At 41.7% G+C, this 19,499-nt stretch overlaps 1 protein-coding gene across 2 annotated transcripts in view; it reads right to left on the reverse strand.

The window, feature by feature from the left end:
* Nucleotides 1–19,499, reverse strand: part of SYNE2 (spectrin repeat containing nuclear envelope protein 2) — a 181,463-nt gene that overhangs the window by 59,200 nt on the left and 102,764 nt on the right. For both annotated transcript variants that reach the window (XM_051621370.1, XM_051621368.1), the window contains 17 exons: nucleotides 18,845–18,970; nucleotides 15,586–15,780; nucleotides 14,934–15,008; nucleotides 13,783–13,902; nucleotides 13,024–13,131; nucleotides 10,814–11,047; nucleotides 8,985–9,152; nucleotides 8,502–8,627; nucleotides 8,023–8,135; nucleotides 7,240–7,381; nucleotides 5,793–5,924; nucleotides 5,072–5,224; nucleotides 4,610–4,819; nucleotides 3,596–3,697; nucleotides 2,449–2,568; nucleotides 2,083–2,283; nucleotides 112–285 (listed from right to left, as the gene is read on the reverse strand). In XM_051621370.1, the coding sequence (XP_051477330.1) occupies nucleotides 112–285; nucleotides 2,083–2,283; nucleotides 2,449–2,568; nucleotides 3,596–3,697; nucleotides 4,610–4,819; nucleotides 5,072–5,224; nucleotides 5,793–5,924; nucleotides 7,240–7,381; nucleotides 8,023–8,135; nucleotides 8,502–8,627; nucleotides 8,985–9,152; nucleotides 10,814–11,047; nucleotides 13,024–13,131; nucleotides 13,783–13,902; nucleotides 14,934–15,008; nucleotides 15,586–15,780; nucleotides 18,845–18,970 (2,499 nt within the window). The remainder of the gene's footprint in view (nucleotides 1–111; nucleotides 286–2,082; nucleotides 2,284–2,448; nucleotides 2,569–3,595; nucleotides 3,698–4,609; nucleotides 4,820–5,071; nucleotides 5,225–5,792; nucleotides 5,925–7,239; nucleotides 7,382–8,022; nucleotides 8,136–8,501; nucleotides 8,628–8,984; nucleotides 9,153–10,813; nucleotides 11,048–13,023; nucleotides 13,132–13,782; nucleotides 13,903–14,933; nucleotides 15,009–15,585; nucleotides 15,781–18,844; nucleotides 18,971–19,499) is intronic.

Consider the following 19,499-nt stretch of genomic DNA (forward strand, 5'->3'; position numbering starts at 1 on the left):
AAAGGAAAGGGCAACTACTAGCCAATGAATGACTGGTGCATTAGGGTTCCCCTAAATGCAATTCTCCTTCTTCCCTCCAGTTTTTATTCTGGATTTCTTTTGACTCATTACCTTTAACACAGTCTCTAAGTGCAAACCATACTGGCAGGCCTTCTGCTCCAGCAACTTGACTTCATTCACCAGTTCTCTCCAGAATTCCTCTCTCTTTTGTAGGATGGAGGGAGTCACTTTCTTGGAAAATGTTTCCAGGAAAGCCATGTGAGTCATGAGGTTGCGGAAAAAGTCCTGAAAAAAACAAATTAGTTTGCTTTTTAGGAGAGATCACACAACCACAGCAGGAGTATGGAGAAGACAGAGAGACCCACTGAGAAGAGCAGCCAGTTTCAGAGTCTCTCATAGCTGGAGTTAGGAGCCTTCTTACCCAAATCCTGCATCACCCCAAGTTACTGATCATTTTAAAGTTAGTCAAGAACCAATGATAGAACAGAACAAAGTATCTTCAGTTGGAAGGGACATACAATGATGATCTAGTCCAGCTGTCTGACCAACTCTAGGCTGATCAAAAGTTAAAGCATGTTGTTAAGGGCATTGTCCAGATGCTTCTTAAACACTGACAGGCTTGGGGCATCGACCACTTCTTGAGGAAGCCTGTTCCAGTGTCTGACAATGCTCTTTGTTAAGGAAATGCTTCCTAATGTCCAGTCTAAACCTCCCCTGGCACAGAGGAACTGCATACACAATTTTCATTTTTTTTATTTTCAATTAAAAAGATCTACATTTATATCTTCAGTTCAGATGAAATACTAAGATGTTGTGTGAAGATAATGGAAGGAACAGTTTAACTATAAATAAATTCACAATTTAGTATGAGGGAGTTATCACCAGACAGTCATTATCCAATTGGTTTCACCTGGATGGGAGGTGACTCCAGGCACCAAGGGTGTTACCAGTTCTAAGGCCTAAGTAGTAGGTAGGGCACAATAATCCTTTGGAATAACTATAAGGTAATAGTTTGATTTAGTTATGGCTCAGCTGAGCTCTTGGGAAACATCTCAATCTCAACAGAACACTCTCCTCCACAAAAAAATCTTTGAGGGTTTAAGAGTGCACTCTTTAATCAAGATCATCTTCACTAAGAACAAATAACTCGTACAAGAATTTCACTTAAGAACCATATTCCAGGCATAGGCTGTGTGAGCATCCTGATAAACCTTGATACCCAGGGCAGAGAAAACAGCTTTTGCAGTTTTCCTTTCCTTTTGCAAATCAATGTATGCATATTTGAACTGCAGATATATTATTTGTTTTCCTTTGTAAATAATTTCCTAGCATTTTGCTTTACTAAGAGCAATTTGTGAGTCACAAACACCATTCCCAAGACTCTGGAGTAGTAGTTTGCAGTGTTTGGCATCCTGAAGCAATTCTTAGGAAGTTCAAGATACATGGAGCACTTAAATCAAGGTGTTGACATGGCAGAGACATCTTCAAGACTAGCATTGTCCAGGGCTTCTTACCAAGTGGCAGAACAGTAAGGATGCAGGTGCATTCCCAGCCAGCTTCCATCAAGCACATAGCAGCTGGGTACAGGAGACACTGGGCTGCCAAGGGGAAGATCTAAACTATCCTCCCTTCAGAAAAGTTGCTCTTAGGGTTAAGTTTCCTCAGTCCTCCATCAGATCATGACAGCACAGAATGCTGAAAGCAAAGGCTCAACTCCCAATTGCTAGACAGCAACTTCAGGAGCTTCACTGCTGATTTATTATCAGAAAAGAGAAGGACATTTTTCCCTCACCCATCAGTATGTTCTGAGGTAAGCCAAAGTAGCGTTAGACTGGCAAAACTAAAATCCTGATCTTAATTTACCACCAATACTGCAGTTGTAAAAATAACCTCTTCCCTATTTTAGTGGGTCCTATTTTGGTCTACTTAAAAACATTGCTTTGTTTTCTGCACATACTCCGCTCTGCCTCCCCCATGCTATGAGCTAGTTACTCTTCTCCCTGACACTGGAGAGAAATCATTCACAGAAAATAGTGCTTCTGCTATGCTGATCTGAACAGTGCTGTGATAGGCATCTTATACCTTGTGATTTTTCAGGTGAGACTGTAGAGCTTCTCTGCTTTTGGTTAGCTGCTTTGGATCCTGTGCGATCTTCTCTTGACCAATAGCTACCAGCTCTGCAAAGCCATGAATTAAGTCCTCATAGTGGCTCTCACTGACAGAAGGAGGGTTCAGTTCCACATACTTTGCTTTCAGAATGCCCCACATGTCATCCAAAACATCCTACAATATAAACACAGTTTAGCGATTCACGAAGGACAGAAATGAATCCTACAGATCAGCACACACAGCAGTAGAATGCAAAATGAACAATGGAGTTTGATGCTAAAAATATGCTTAGAAGAACAAAACCTTGCTGAGTATGTGGAAACTGTACTGTGCTCTTACCTCTAATTTATAAGCCTCTTGGATTAAGGTGATAGGTAACTGAAATCTTTCCCCATGGCCTCTCAGTTTTGCTACTTGGTTTTCAAAGTTTTGCAGCTCCAAAGCGCAGGCATCAGTTTTCTGAGTGCAGGACAAAATAAGCTATTAGGAAGAGCTGTTCCATTAATTTTTCCATTATTAGTAGCACAGCAGATCCAGGGGCTTCCTAAGTTCACAATGAGACCCTGAGATCCAACCAGGTTGGAAACTAGACTGACAAGACACAGCTCACTGGGTTCACATGGCACAGCCAGGAAGAGAATTCAGATCTTGTGTCTCCATCCAACATTCAACATCCATTTCAGCTTACTAATTCAAGAGCAGCCATTAAAAGGAATAATGGACCTAGAAAACACCATTTTTTCTTACTAATTAGAAAGACTCAGTCAGGGATGGATTTAGATAGGTTCTCTCTGAAGAAAAGGGATGTACTTCTGGCATTCCTTTTCCAAGAGTAGTTACTCGGTAGTATATATCTAAGGCAGAGGTCCAGGGGATTCAGCAGGTCTGAACCCAGCTTTCAGCCTGGCAGAAAGTTATGGCTGTAAACAAAGTTATGAACCTGTAACAAAAAAGTTTCAGGTCACCCTCTTTGCTTCACCAAGTACATAGATGGCTGATGACTATTTTGGGAAGGATATGCATTTTTAATTGCCTACTAATCACTATGAAGTTTGAAGAAAATAGCTTAACTGGTCAAATGTCATATGGTAAATTGCTCATAAATGCAAAATGAGTATATATAAACACTGGAGTCCTATTCCCACAGGGAAAAGCTAGTTTGGCATATGAAAAGCCATGATGTGTGAAGTGGTATACTTTGTGTAGCTCTTTTTCTTCTCTGCCTTAGTGTGGGGTGTATTTGCTCTCAGAGGTTGTGGAGAGACTGGTTCCTCCACTACGAAAAAGATCAGAATTAGATCTGACTACCTATTGGGGTGTAGTAAAAAAAAAAAAAGAAAAAGGGGTGTCAAACACTGAACTTTCTCCTTCCTCCATTCTTAAAACCTAAATAGGACTCAAACTTTAGAAAATACGAAACTTAATAGAGGGCAGAAAACTGGAAATGCTGTGAGCTTTTCCTCTCCTTTCCTTCAGATGAAATTACCTGAAGCTGTTCAGAAACATTATGTCCATGTATTCCATTCAAACATTGCTGCAGAGAAGCTTTTTGCTCAGTTAACTGATCATAGAGTAGCCTGGTTTCATTCTGCAGAAGAAACAAACATCAGAAGTATATCATATATCAGGAATATAGTAATGACTGACAAAATTGCAGAGTAGACAAAATCATTACCTCTTTTCCTCTTTAAAAAAGCAAAATAAATCATGTGCATTACAGGCTTAAAAAAGTAATTTAGAGAGGGAAATTCTGTGGGCTGTGTAGCATAAGAAAGGAGATTACTCTGTAATGATCTTCTATGACTGTAAAAAATCTGTGAATCTTACAGAGAAACAAATTCTCTTCTGAAAATGAGAAAATGAGCCCATTACTGGAGACTGACAGAGCTTCATCCATTCTGCTTAAGTAAACACTGCAAGACTAGGTCTGCTGCTGTTTGAACACAACATCCCAGTGTTCTTCAAAGGAACTCTTGTTAGTTAGCAAAAGAGCTAGGCTGGCTTGGATGAGCACTTGGAGTTTTGCTGGACATTAGAAACTGCATTCCAAAGACCAGGCTTTTCTTTCCTTACTTCAGCCTAAATACCTGAGTATTTTCCAGCAATAGCCAAGTAGATTTAGCCCATCATGAGTATCTACAAGAAGTTTCTCAATACCTATTCTTCCAAAAAAAGAATCAGAAAAAGGCAAATTTGAAAACCTATGGCTTCTGCTACTATGGCACAAAATCTAAAGGAACTGTAAATACAAAAGGTCAAATCAGCCTCCAACGCATAGCTAAAACTAGCCCACTGCCAGACATGGCACCAAAGGGAAGAAGCCTGCCTCTCCTGAGTCCACACAGCAAAAAGAATACACAAAGTGCCAAGACAAGTTTGTTTAGTACCAAAAAAAAAAAATAAAACCCATTATAGATTGCTCATCTGTAACTCTAATGCATTAACACTGCCAAGTCTAACAGATGCTGTGAAACAAGATGTGCATTTGGCAGTGGAGTACCTGATAATTGCTATTATGATCCAGACCAGCTTTCATTGAGTTGCTCCTTGAAGCAGTGGCAACTTGAGTTTGTTCCAGCCGTGCCTGCAAGTTGTTAAAGCACTCACAGAACACGTCTGTGCTCCCACCAGCACAGCTAATAGACTTTAGGAGATCATCCTTTTTATCACTTAGATCAGCGTGAAGTTTTTGCAGCTCGACAGAAAGAGTCTAAAGGATTAAAAGAAAGATAACATGAATGAAAATGGTCTCTGTCCAAGGACTCTTGGCTCTAAAAGGCAGCAGGACTCAAGTTGATAATTGTAGCTAAAAGCCATAGTGCCAAATCCGTGCAACACCAAAGAGTTTGGTGGATTTATTCCTGAATAATACCAGCAAAACAGAGGAAATATCAGGCCTTATATATTCTGTTATAACAGAAATCCTCTGGGGTGCTTCCCTGGATGATTTTATGACAGTTACCTCATAAAGAGCTTGCTGTACAGCTGCCTCTTCAGTGGAGAGGACTGAGGTGTTTAACATCTCCTCCATGTTATTCAAACATCGGCTGATTGCCAGAAGCAGCTCAAACAATTTTCTGTCCAAATTGGAAGAGACTTCCTCTGCCACATTATCCTGGGTAAAGGCAAGTCAGAAGTTTTCAGTAATTTCACCCAAGACAATGTGAAGACTTATTCACTAGTATAATGTCTGAGGTTCAGTCAGCTACTAAAGAAATGTAAATAATGAAATACTGAGGGACAGACTTGGATGAGACAGTTATTTGCATGTCATATTCAGAGCTGTCAAGGCCAAAGCTGAGACAATGACCCTCTACGTACTGGGAGTGGCTGTGGCTTTACAGGTCTCTAATCTCAGGAATGGGCACAACATAATTTGTCCTGTCAGTTCCAATGCTGCAGAGTTATTGAAATAATTCACAGGCTCCTTGCTTTATACCGTTGGAGAAGTTTTACCCACACTAGCAAATCTTTGGATTCAGGTGTCAGAAGTTTCATAGCTAAAACTTGAAATGTTTCCTCTCAAAATCCTAAGGGGATTTCTACATTAGTAGCAAAAGCTACACTGCAACAAAAGCCACCTGCAATAATATGATTATTTGCCTTATTTCCCAGTGTCCAAACCGTGTCTTGTGCCTAGAATCCCTTGTATTTTTTGCAGTGCTAGGACATGCCATTTTTACCTGTGCATGTACCACGTTTGCTTCTTGGCTTAGATCTCCCAGCTGGACAGTGTAAGTTTTCAGTTCTTCCACAGTTGGAGTTCCTGCACCAGCCAGTGTGCCTCGGGGCAACATGTTCATCTTTGTTGTAATCTAACATTTGGAAATAGGACATTGCAATTAGGAGAATAGCTAACAAAAAAAAAAAGAAAAAGAAAAAGAAAAAAAGGCAGGGCTATGGGGAAATAGATAACACTCCTCTCAAAAAGCATTAAAAGTGAAGTTTTGAGGCATTAATATAAAGCACCTGGATAACAGGGTAGTTGGGGAGGCTATTCCCTGATAGTAGATTGACTGAAAAAAGGACAATCTGATTCCCAGGTCTAAGGGCTACAAGTTGTAGTTTGTGTTAAGGCAGAGTCTGCTGCCCACTGCAGTGTAAGTCATGCCTGAAAAAGAGCTGGCATTCATCCTTTTACCTGACTGATGTTCTTCCATTTGATTTAGTAATTTCAGAGAACAGGGAATCTAGTCATAGAATGATAGTCATAGAATCATAGAATGGTTTGGGTGGGAAGGGACCTTCAAGGTCATCTAGAACCAACCCCCCTGCATGGGCAGGGACACCTCCCACTAGATCAGGTTGCTCAGAGCCCCATCCAACCCAGCCTCAAACAATTCCAGGGATGAGGCTTCCACAACTTCCCTGGGCAACCTGTTCCAATGTCTCACCACCTTCACACTAAAGAATTTCTTCCTAATGTCTAACCTAAATCTCCCTTCTTCCAGTTTTAATCCATTACCCCGTGTCCTCTCACTACATGCCCTAGTAAAAAGTCCCTGCCCAGCTTTCCTGTAGGCCCCCTTCTGATACTGGAAGGCCACTGTGATCTCTCCCCAGAGGCTTCTCTTAGTCATGCTAATTTAATGTGAACAAAACTGTTAATAACATAAATTCGTTTTGTCCAAGCAGTTAAATTGTGCAGTCTGTTCAGAATAAATAAATAGTGTGTTCTTGTTGCAGTCAAAACTCTGCTTTTGAAATGTGAGAAAGAAAGAACACAATGGTGAATGGCAGAAAAAAAAATTAAGCCAGAGATTTTTTTTTTACCAGAATGTTCTCAGTTGCAAGAACTGAGACTTAACCCACACTCCTGAAAATCAGCTGGGAGCTTGCTGGCTAACTCTCCTAGTTCTCGTGAAAGAATTAAGCAGATAACATCTAGTCTGAATGTTAGCTACCAGGTTACACTTACATGCTCCCACACTATGCTTGGTAGTCATTACTTCAGAGACTTTTTTTTACTTTAAAGTAAAATAAAAAAACAATAATGAAAATGGTGTGCAGTTAACAATTTCCTCTGGAGAACACTTGCAGATTTTCATGAAGAGACATATGATGATGCGGGGAGATACACTAATGACTACCTCTACCCCAACAAACTGTTTTACTGAACTTAAAAGAGACCTGAGGTTCCACAAGCTGGCAGAGAGGAGATTTCATCTTCGATGACAACTCTTGTTGTAAATACTGCCATTTGTTCCCCGTTTGGTCCTTTGGAGCTAAGGTGGAATCAGCCTGCTGGCTCTTTGGATCAGATTCTCCATTGCTGCATTGAGAAGACATTGTTAAAATGGCAAATACTGAAGTAGAATAAGCAAAATTACATTTGTAAGACTTCCTCTGTAAGAATAGTTTCTATTGTTCTTGCTCCAAAACCAGAGTGAAACCAATTACATGGATGATCTTTAATCCAAGCTTTGATATATTCCTTCAGGCTTTTCACTTCCCATGGAACAGCCTAGGGGCCTGCTGGCAGCCTCCATCTCCAAAATGAGGAGCATGAGGACAATATGAGGAGCACATTACTGTAGCAAGTCTTGGTTCCATGCTGGAAGGTGCAAGATCCCAATGGCCTCTTCTCAAAGATGCTGCCTTTAAACCTGGCTGAGTATCCCTGTACATTTGTACAGCAATGGCTGTGAACAGATACCCAACTTGCCTCTGGATGGGCCAGCTTTAGTTTATGGCAGGTGTCAGTCCTGCCTGATGTCAAGACTGACTCTAAACACTGGAGGCTGTAACATAAATGAGATTCCGCTTCTTTAGACTGTTGATGGCAGAAACCTCCCAGCTTCTGCAATTTTTCTTCTAAAGGCACACATCCCTGCATGGGACCACTGCAAATTTTCAGTATGTTTAAGCTGTTTTATATCACTGAATCTGGTAACTAATTTTGTTGGTTTGTACCTTGATTCTACTTTCTGAATCACGCTGTGCTCAAAACGTGGCTGCATTTTTTCCACACACGACTCAATGAAGTCAATGAGGCTTTTCTGCTCAGCTGCTTTTACCTTCAGATCCTGTGCAGAGAACAGCATGAACAGTACTATCAGTCATATGCACTGAATTGATTTGAAACTTTAGCTTCAAGTTAATTTTGAAAAGCAATGTCAATATATAGATTCAGATTTCATGATACATCAATGCTTCAAAGACAGGAGATTGGAGGGCTAGATGATGCCACCTGAATCATTATGATCCAAGGCAAGCGTCAGGGTACCATCCAGCTTCATAGTATTACTAAACCTTTTGGACATGGGATTTTGGGGTTGAGGCCTCTCTCCCTCCTGATAGGGCTGGCTGAAACCTACCCTTGACATACCCACAGTGAAAAATGCAGCAATTAATACATGTAACATATCTCCAGGGGATGGGAAGAGAGCTACCTGTGGGTGCTGGAAACCATTATGCCATGTGAGCGGCTGTTCAGCAAGGGCAAGCTGGGGAGTGGTGGAACCATCTGAGTGTAGGATCTCAAGGGGCTCTGCATCGTTCTTCTCTCTGCTGTAAACCTGTAAAGAAAGACCCATTGTGGGAAGGCTTCCAGACTTGACAAGTCTGGGGAAACCGCAAAAGTGGAGCTGTCTTGGATTTATCCTTTTCCTGTACCCTCGCAGAGTCTTGACCTCTGTCACTTACAGCAGAAAAGATGTTGTTCAGAGACTCATCAAAAATCCACTACTTGCTGCAAACTACAAATAATTATACAGCACTGTAAAGTGGAACAATAGCCATTCTGTCTTTTCTGATTGACTTTTATCCCTTCCTTGCCTCACATAGTGAGCTCTAACTGTTCTTCTGCAATTACAGCACATTAAAGCCCCATGACTCTCTCAACTCTCGCTCTGCATAGCATTCATATGCTTTACCTGCTCTTCATTGTGTTTGTCTTGAAGCATCATCTCGACTTTTTCCAAATTGCACTTTACTTCCTTCAGCTTCAAGGAAAGAGCCTCTGTTTCCTGTTGGTAGTCTGCACTATCTCCACAATCTTCTAGTAAAGAAAGGACCTTTTGCTCAATCTCTGATAACATCACCTAGAAGGGACAGCAATTATTTATTCTTAGAAGTACAACACTCCCCTCCTGAAAACAATCTGAAGTCAGTGCTCACATTTCTCCTATTTGAAAAGAAGAAAGAGAAATAGCTGCAGATTCCCTACATTTTCTCCAACATAGTCTATTTTTGTTCTCAACAATTAAATACATTTTATACAGAGTTAGTCTTACAAATGCTTCAAACAACAGCCCCTGCAGGAAGTTATATTAACTCAGATATGGAGTAATAAAAAAGGAAGCCAGAAATTATAGACTTCATTTGGATGCAACCAAGCAGACAAGACACCCCAGTGGTGGAGAAGGAGGCAATGCACAGACTGATCACATCACCCTTTGAGAGGAATGACGCTGAATTACCAAAGGTACCAAGATAGGTACAATGGCTTAACTGCAAAGTTATCAACTGCAATAAATAAACTGCTTTACATACATATTATACACCCATACATAGAGGCTGTTTCTCCATGTTATGTATATTTTTCTGAATAGGTCTTGACTAGGTTAGAAAAAGCCTCTCCCCAAGCCAAGATCCACATCTTAACATTGAGCCAAACTGTTAAAAGCTTACAGGAACTCAGCAGCACTTACAGCTGCCCCAAACCTGCTTGTTTTTAGCAGTTGGAACTGCCCTGTTGAAGCCTCTGCTGACCTGAACCCTGAAAGAGATCCAGACACAACCAGCATTCAGGATCCTCATTCCCACCGAGTTCAGCACCCGAGCACTTGGCTGAATCACAACCTAAACCCAGAGGCACTTCTTGACATGGACTCAGTTCCTAGTAAAAAAACCCCATCCAACAATAACAAAACGGCTGGAAATGTCTCCTAGTAATTTCAAATGGGGACATTTTGGCATTGGCTCCTTTCTGGTGAGTGAAGTTGGTTGCTTTAGGTAGACTCAGTGCTTGAAGCAAACTGGTACATGAGGCTCATATGGCCAGGAACTTCAAAGTAGCATGTCAGCACATTTTCTTTTAATTAGCAGGCCAGAGAAAAAGCTGCAAGCCAGGACTTCCACCCACCCCAGCCCCTCATGCCAGTCTTCCTCCACCCATTTTCACCAACAGGTATCACCCACTCCTTTCCTTCCTCCTTTCCTAACTGGCTGCCCTTAAAAGTAGGGCAGTAGGTCCAAGCACTACCACTCACAGAGTGCAGAGGAAAAGCTTCTATCTTTCTACCTATGCTGACAGCTTTTTGCAAAATGTGCAAAAGAAGAATTTACCGGCTTGTAAGCTATCCTATATCGGTCTTTTAAATCACTCTGACAAAAATTGAAAGTGTCAAAAGAAAAAAACCTTCTTTTTTTTTAGAGCTGATTTATCATGACTGAGACCAATGAAAAATGCCTTTTAATAGAGGATTCAAATGCTACTGAGCCACATTTCTGAAAATAATCCAAAGAAAACCAAAACTTTAAAAATTCTCCAGAGTTCTGCCTAAGTCCCCTGGACACACAAAGATCCTGACTCTAAAAATAGGTATTTAAACGAGGTCCTTGGCAAGCTGCACCTGGAGCCGAAGCCAAGCGGGTGCTTGTTCTCTGCAGTGCAAGGGAGCAGGGAGGGGAGCAGCAAGCGCAGCCGTTCTGAGACACGACTCGTCTGAATGGCAGCAGCAAACTGATGGCTCCATCTTACCTGGGAATCAGCCAGCTGCAGTTCCACCATCTGCTGCATTTTGGGGGTCTGATGGTCTGACCTGAGGGACACCTTAGTTTTGTCTAGCCATTGTTCCAGCTCAGCGACCTGGGCCTGGCACACCTGGAGGATCGTTTCTGGCTCAGGCTTCCCGCCATCCACAGCTTCCTCTGAATCTCCCACCTTCCCTCCAGAGCCCAGGGTGGCGATGGGGACAGGAGGCAGCTTGTCACTCTGCAGCAAAGCACATGAGAGAAACACAGTTATCTATCTGGTTGTTTTTTTTCTTTCCTTCTTTCACCTCTCCTTACCAGTGGGAAATGTTTAATTTTCACAGAGCTCCGACACGCCGTGTTCCCAGATGTTAAAAAAAAAAAAAAAAAAAAAAAAAAGGAAAAAAGAAAAAGAAAGGGAAACTCAGCAGCCAGGTGATCTGGGATCTGGTGTAACAGGTTCCTAGGCAGCAATTTATTTGCATTTGCACAGGTAGACCTGAGCGCACAGGAAGTAGAATGACTCACCATTAACCAGTTCTCCCCCGAGGAGAGATGTTTTTCTGTGGGAGTTGGATCTAAAAGCAACACAGTTTAAAGCTTGTAAGCTACTTGCATGTCTACAGTTCCAACTGCCAAACATACTTGAAACAGGCTCTAGGTTACACAGAAAAATATGACTTCTTTTTATGTATGTCTTGTGTCATTGTTTCTTCTTATTTGCCCTCTTTTAAGAAGCAACATTGCATACTTCCATGATAAGAAGCCTGAAGTGCTTGGAGATACCAGCAGTTGCTTGGAAGGCTGTACAGGTCTGTGTATACCTCCACACATGCAAATACTGGCACATAGTAAACTAATCAAGGACAATACAAGAACAAAATTATCTGTACGCTCCCACGGCTCTGGAACATACATTTAGGCAACCACGATGTGGTACTGCACAAGTTCCACATTAAAGTGAGGTTTGGCAGGAAAGCAGAGACCAAAAATGCATTGTTTCAGCTATCAATGTCTTACTTGAATCACTACTCTTCTTGTTTGCCTCTGAGATCTAATGGGACAGTGCCGTTAAAGACAGAAAGTAAATCTGAGTACACAGATCCCAGAACAGTCTAAATATGTCTATTGAGGTAGGTGTATGTGAATGAAGAAATAAAGAAGTACCAGTACTTCAACCTCCACCGAAATTTTCAGCTCTAGTTCTAAGCCTGTTTGATTTAGTTCATTCATTTAAACAAACCATTACACATGTATAATACTGTGCATGACACCTGTTTCTCACCCATGAATGCGGGTGAGCATCTGGCTTGCACTTCTGGCATGCTCTGTGCCTCCCCAGCTAGACAGTGTTGCTACAGTAAACTTTATCCCCTTCCTCTACAGAAATTTAGAATGGACATTAGAAACCATTTATTTCCTGAGAAGGTGGTCAAACACAGGAACAGGCTTCCTAAAGAGGTAGTCAATACCCCAAGCTTGTCAGTGTTTAAGAGGCATTTAGACAATGCCCTTAGCAACAGGCTTTAACTTTTGGTCAGCCCTGAAGTGATCAGGCAGTTAGGTCCTTTCTAACTGAAACAGTCTATTCTATTATACACAGAGCTGCCATGTCCAGCTCAAGAAACTGCTCCACTGAACTTCTGCGTCGCCAGGTCTGACAGGCTGTGAGTACCCAGGCAATGATGGATTCAGGCTTCTTCTGCACTCTAAACCCAGCCAGAGCTGAGGCTGCTCTGCCATCAGTCTGCTGCTCTGGCCTTCCTGCAGCATTCATGTCTGTCTCCATATACACTTTTCTACATAACCTAGAGGCCCAGTCCCCCCTTGGCTGGTGCATGCCTTTCACAAAGCAGCGACATCAAGGAGCACCCATCTCATTACTTTCTCCTTTAACTGCCACTTAAAAATACCATAGTCAATGTATGTTTACATCACTTTAACCCTTCCATTCATGCAGGTATGAATGCCAGCATCTTCTTTCCTGAAAGTACTCCATTTTGTTCCCAAGGCAATTGCATTTTCAATGAGGAAATCGAAACATATTTATTTTCACCCAAAGTAGCAATATGAAGAGGCCCACAAAAGGCTGTAGGCATCCTGCAACAAACTCCAGTAGCATTACTGTAACCAAAGAGGGCCCCTGCTCACTAGGTTGGTTACACAATGAGCTCAGAAGGTCACCTTGTTGAGCCTACTTCAAGCCTTCAAACTCACCATAGCCTGACTGCCATCATCTGTGCCACAGCCTTCAGTGCTCTGCAAAGCTTGCACAGATGTCTCCTCACCACATTTACTGTGTGGCTGCATTATCTCATCAGCATCCTGTAGAGAGAGAGACAACAGTAGAAGGATTTGACTCATTATTGCCTTGTTGTGCTAGAGAAGCCTCAAAGAGCAGCAGCCACTCAACTTATGGTGGTCCTGGACCAAAAGCATTCACAGAGAGTTGTCTTATACCTGTAACATGGATATACAGAAAAAAAAATTGCAGCTATCACAGCATTACTGAAACACCTAAACAACAGAGCAGAATGCCACTAAAATTGTAGCTGACTGGGTGTCTTAGATGCTGATCATCTCATCACAGAACCTGTTCTAGAGATCATCTCCCAGCAAAATGCACATTTTACAGCCTTTCCAGGAATTAGTGAAACTATCAGCTGTTAAAAATATGCATTTCCATTGTTGGGGGTTTTGTAAAGCTAGAAGAAATTAATATAGAATTATAGAATCATTTAGGTTGGCAACGACTCTTCAGGTCATTAAGTCCGACCAATATGTGCAACAGGAAAAGAGATTCTAAATGGCTAGATTTAGTGTGATGTGGAAGATGGAGGCTCTGAATACAGCCATCATGTCCTGCATTTCTACAGCTCTCTTGCTCTGCAGACTTCAACAATACCCAGGACTCGTGCAGATCTTTTCCACGAGGATGAGCTCCCATTCCTGTGGAGAAAAACCTGAGTATATTACCTGAACAATGCCATCTGACAAGGTACCAGAAGACCAGGAGGTTGCACTGTCTTCCTTGTGTCTTTCATCATCTCTTACTGAAGGCCAAAAGCTTGGGTATTTCTCTGAGGCTGCACTTCCCTTTGAAAGAAGCAAACAGCTCAGCATTAGCTTGTGCACAGGAAGCTCAGATATTCCTTCAGGCAATGTAAATGGCTGCAAGCCCTTAGTAACACTCTGCTCCTTTTTTGCCTTGTTTATCTATTTTTATGGTTTTTCCCAAATCCCACCTCTTCCATTGCTCTATTGCTGTGCTGCAAGATGAGTGGCAGCTGGATGGCACTGATTTTTTTTTTCTAGAGATCTCAGAGTATCCTCATTAGCAACCACTCCAATACTCTGTCACCTCTTTGTCACCTTTCCTTTTGATTCTTGTTGCAAGGATGCAGCAAAAAAAGGCTAATTCATATCCACAGTATGTACATGAAGATCCTTCAAAACTTGGTTGAAGCCACAGTCCCTCCCAGGAGATGCAGGTGACAGTAGGTGGCCACTACCAGCCTAGGCAGTCTGTGAACTGCTGTGCCAGCAGGTAGCAAGGCTACAAGATCACCAACACTTCTGCACATCCCTGATTACACTCGTTTAGTTTTTAGAGTGCAGGAAAGTTTCCAGAAAGTTTCATGAATTTTTTTTCTTTTCTATTTCCAAAAGCTACTAACTTTATAATGAAACTTGACTCCCAGCTCTGCTCCTCTGCAGTTCACCTGGATATGTAGATTCCCCAGATTCAGAGCAAACTGTTGAACTGGGTCTTCCAGTTTCCTCCATAATCAAAATAACAGTTTTTTTCACTCCATCCCCTCCTAGAAACACTGGTATTTAGGCTCATATTTTGCCACTAATACTTCCATAAAGGAGGTATTACTGTATGAGCAATCCCACCAAAAGCAGCAGGATCACATACCACAGTGTGAGGTGCTGTGTAATACTGCTGTTGTAATATTGGTAGGCTGCCTTGACTGCAATTTCTTAGTATTCTGTAGTGATAACAGGTATTTCAATTTGTTCTGAAGTATTTCAGATTTACACATCTTTCATAATTTGTCCTGTACCAAAATCTTTTCTGTTACATATACAGCTGTATATATAAAATATATACTGGGCTTCACCTTGCTGTGGGAAGAACAGTCTTCTGATTCTTCATCTAAGGAAGGTAGAAGAGACATCATTCCTCTTTTTTTCAACTAGAAAAATACACACAAAGAGAAAGTCCAATTATTCATTACAAGAACAGTAAAAGCCTCTTCTCTTCTGGCTGTAAACCAAAAGGCAGTTACCATTTGGGGTCCACTTTTGGAGAAGCACTGAACATCTGCCACCCTACATTAAAGTAACTGAAAGCAGCAGGAAAGCTGTAAGCACTTCTGAAAATTGGGACTTTTCTCTGTGCTGTAATGTTTTAACATAACAGCTATAATTGGGACAAATTTAATTTTGCTCCATGAAAACAACTTAGTGAAATTCCCAGAACAACTGATTATCAATGAAAGTACACATCAAGCATTTTGCTGTTGACTGCATGATGCAAACTTCATGTTGGATCTGCTCGTGTTAACAAACAACCAGAGGCAAGCCTCTCTCCCAGACATGCATCACACCTAGTCTTTCTGGGAGCAGTCAGAAACACAAAGGGGAGGAGAATTAACAGATTCACAGCTCTAGGGGTGCTCCTCTCTCACATGCCACTCCTCTGGGAGGAAGGTTATTTACCTTCCCTCTTCATCTCTTGGGTAAGCAGTCTCTACGTATTGCTCCACTTACCTGTGGACCAGAAACATCAGTCCCCATCAAGTCACTTTGTGCTAATGCAGAGGCAGTGGGTTCATCTCCTGATTCAGGCACTTCTTGCTGTAAGTGCTGGTGAAGCTCAGACATTGAATTCTTCATCCCAGTAAGGATATCCTCCTTTCTTTGGCACAGCTTTATGATTTCTTCTTTTACAGCTTCCATTTCTCCCTGAGGAGTAACAACATCTGTAAGCATCCATTTTTCCTACTTAACCAAACAGTAGTGTAACATATGATACCAGTCTTACTGGGACTGGAGCTATTTGCCCCTTTTCCTTTTTCAGGGCTTTGGGACAGTTCCCCATTGTCACCACAGGAGATGTCCAGACACATGCAAAACAGCAGCAACAGATTCAGTTCAGGACAAGACTTGCCACTTGTAATGCACAAGCTGATAGTCTGGAAGGAAATGTGGAAGTCTGGATAACTAACTAACTAGGTGCTGCATAGTTATGGAATATGAGTTTCCTTCAGGACAGAAGGAATGCAGCTGGGTGACATTACTCTGTGTGTCAGAGCAGGTGATGTTACTTCCAGCTATCTTCTCTGGAAACCTGACACAAAACACTTGGGACAGCCTTGATGGGGGAACAGAGAGTGGCAAGGGTAGCTCAGGGCTCAGTCATATTTGCTGAAGCTGGGCTAAAAGAAGGAAATACAAACCATTCAGTGGGTTTCAGTGACAAAACAGTCCTATGTCTTTGAATGTGATATTGGGAGCAATGGTCCCCAACAAAGTACAAGGAAAATATTTACTGTTCTACAGGGATTAAACAATAACTCAAGTAGCTCTACACTAGCAAAAGGGGAAACAAATCTGTCTTGGTCTCCTCCCTGACTATTGCCCTAGCCAGTGTTCTGCCCCTAGAGCTTTCTGCCAGGGCCTTTCCTTACCACCCAGTCTCCAGGTGAGCAAAGAAAGCACAACAAAGAGTAGAAAAGAGCAAGGAATAAAATGCCCCACTCCCTTCATTACTGAAAATGCTAAAGCTCTTTGAAGCACTGTTGCTTGCTCAGAAGACTGAAATGTGGCTAAATATCCCATTGCACCCTGGGCTCAGTCTGTCAGAGCATACTTTGATGCTAGGCTTGAAATAATCCCACACCATGCTCTATCATGGTGTGAATAATGTCATGCAAGTAATAATCTGTGACAGATGAAAGCAGTACAACTGCTGGTTCTGTCTTGACTACAGACTCTTCTGTTAACAACACTTGTGTGGCTGGGAAGGCGGAGGCAGGAACTTCAGCAAATTGTCAAAGGATGTGGAAGCTCTACTCAGAGAAGTTTCCCAAAAACACAAGGTAAACTCTTCCAAAGGCAGAGGAAAGAAAAAGTCATTGGAATGAAGAAATAACCATCCATGATAATTTGGCATATTTTTATAAATGCTCACTAAGAACAGTATTCCTATTTGTTTCATTGCAGAAGGAGACTTTACAGCATGCATTTACCAGCTACTGCTTTGTGAACTTAACTAGCCAAAAACCTCTGTAGAAACCAAATCTTTATTAATATCACTTCTTCATTTGAAGCCTCTCAGTAAGACGGGAAATTCTATTGGCCACTTCTATTCATGAAATGCTACAATTGTGAATCAGGAGCTATGAAACACGAAGTCTTATACTCCAAGACAAAAACAAGTAAGAATCAGGAACTGAGTCATGTTTAGTATTAGCATCAAGCTTCCAACATCCAGCCACCTGAAAGCAGAGCAGCTATGTACTGAGGAGCCTACCAAGTGATTATAGTTATTAGGCAAATAATATGTATATATATTAACTTCATTGTGACTGGCTGCAAAACTGAGCATTTCAGAGGCACTTTATAAATAGTTATTACACTTAATCAGTAATTTTTTGACTTCTGCAGTGCTGTCCTTAAAACCCATCTTATTTTTGCATTAAATAATCAATTCACCCATTACAGAAAGCAGCCAGCTGCAGGGAGAAAAGAAACACGTGTTTATCAGTTGATGAAAACACACGGTGGCAGGGAGGACATGGAAAGGATTCTAAAGAATCTAACCAGAATCACCAGAAGGACGATTCCATGGTCAGTGGTCAGAAATTGACTCAGTTCTCTCCTTATGCACTATCTCAAGCTGCTGCCTCAGCAACATCTGCAGGATGCTGAGCACAGGCAAGCTACCAGTGCTGTACCTTGTTTGACCAAAACAGCTCTCAGCTGTCATGAAAACAGTACTCTAAATTTTTGTTTGTTTTAGAAGTTGATTCAGGTACAAATGACACATCAAAGTCAATAAGGAGTATATTATGCAAGATATAACCAACTCACAAACTAATATTAATTATTGTAGTGTATCCTGGTAAGTCAACTTCAGTATCCATAGTCACAACATGGTATTCAACTGCCTGCCTGGCTGTGGCAGAGAGGGGAAGCAAACTGCTGTTCCTCAGTGCTCTGCATCATCAGGATAAGTGTTAGTCAGGACAAGTAACAGACATAAGTAACATAATCCCATGCAACACTACAGGCTTGGGGAAGAGTGGCTGGAAAGCTGCCCAGAGGCAAAGGACCTGGGTGCGTTGATCAGCCACTGGCTGAATAGGAGCCAATGTGTGCCCAGATGGCTAAGAATGCCAACAGCATCCTGGCTTGTAACAGGAATAATGTGGCTAGCAGGAGTAGGGCAGTGATTGTCCCCCTGTCCTGGCACTGATGAGGCTGCACCTCAAATCCTGTGTTCTGTTTTGGGTCCTTCATTACAAGACAGACATTGAGGGGCTGGAGCGAGTCCAGAGAAGGGCAACAAAGCTGGTGAAGGGTCTGGAGAACAAGCCTTATGAGTAGAGTCTGAGGAAACAGGGGTTGTTTAGCTTGGAGAAAAGGAGGCTGAGGGGAGACCTTATCACTTTCTACAGCTACCTGAAAGAAGGCTGTAGTGAGGTGGGGGTCATTCTCTTCTCCCAAGTAACAAGCAACAGGACAAGAGGAAATGGTCTCAAGTTGCACCAGGGGAGGTTTAAATTGGATATTACAATAAACTTCTCCACTGAAAGGGTTATCAAACACTGAAACAGGCTGCCCAGGAGGTGGTCGAATCACCAGCCCTGCAGGCATTTAAAAGACGTGTAGATGTGGTCCTCAGGAATATAGTTTAGCACTGGAGTTGGCAGAGTTAGGTTAATGGTTGGACTCAATGATCTTAAAGGTCTTTTCCAACCAGAACAATTCTGTGATTCTATGAGAGATAAAACAATTAACCCACCTCTGGACATTGAGTCTTCTGAACCAGTGGTTGATCTTCATGTGATATTTCAACCAAGTTGTTCTTTAAGAATCGTTTCAGCCTTTCAATTTCTTGCTCACATTCTTCTGTTTTATTTACAGCTTCCTGTGAAATAGTAATTCTCATAAATTATTTTGAATTAACTAGTACAAAAACAAACCAGTCAGTAACTCAACAAACTTGAATGGAAAAGTACTGTAAGCCTCCTTTGCATCTGTAGTTAAAAGTAGAAGAAACTCTGTTTGTTCTGCTAACTGTCCTCACAAAATTTATTATTTACTTGTTGAAGACAAACTATTCTGCCCATAAGTAGGGTGGGGTCTTCTACCTAGGAGTAAATCTTTGCTTATTCCAAAGCAGAGCTATGAATTTGACTATAAAACCCAAACGGAACATATTTATAATCACATTCATTATAACTTAGAACAGGTTGGGAAAGAAAAAAGAGGGGGAAAAAAAAAAAAAAGGGATAAATTACAGGGTTTCATATGAACTTAGAAAGCCTACCTGGTTTTTACTGGTGCTCAGGTCTTTACTGCCAGCTAGTTCTGCACTGACCAAAAATGAACTCTGCTGTACAGCAGGCAGACACTGCAGCTCAGAGGATAAGCCAGCTACAGTATCTGATAATTTG

The sequence above is a fragment of the Apus apus genome, chromosome 5, assembly GCF_020740795.1.
Source record: "Apus apus isolate bApuApu2 chromosome 5, bApuApu2.pri.cur, whole genome shotgun sequence".
NCBI lineage: Eukaryota > Metazoa > Chordata > Aves > Apodiformes > Apodidae > Apus > Apus apus.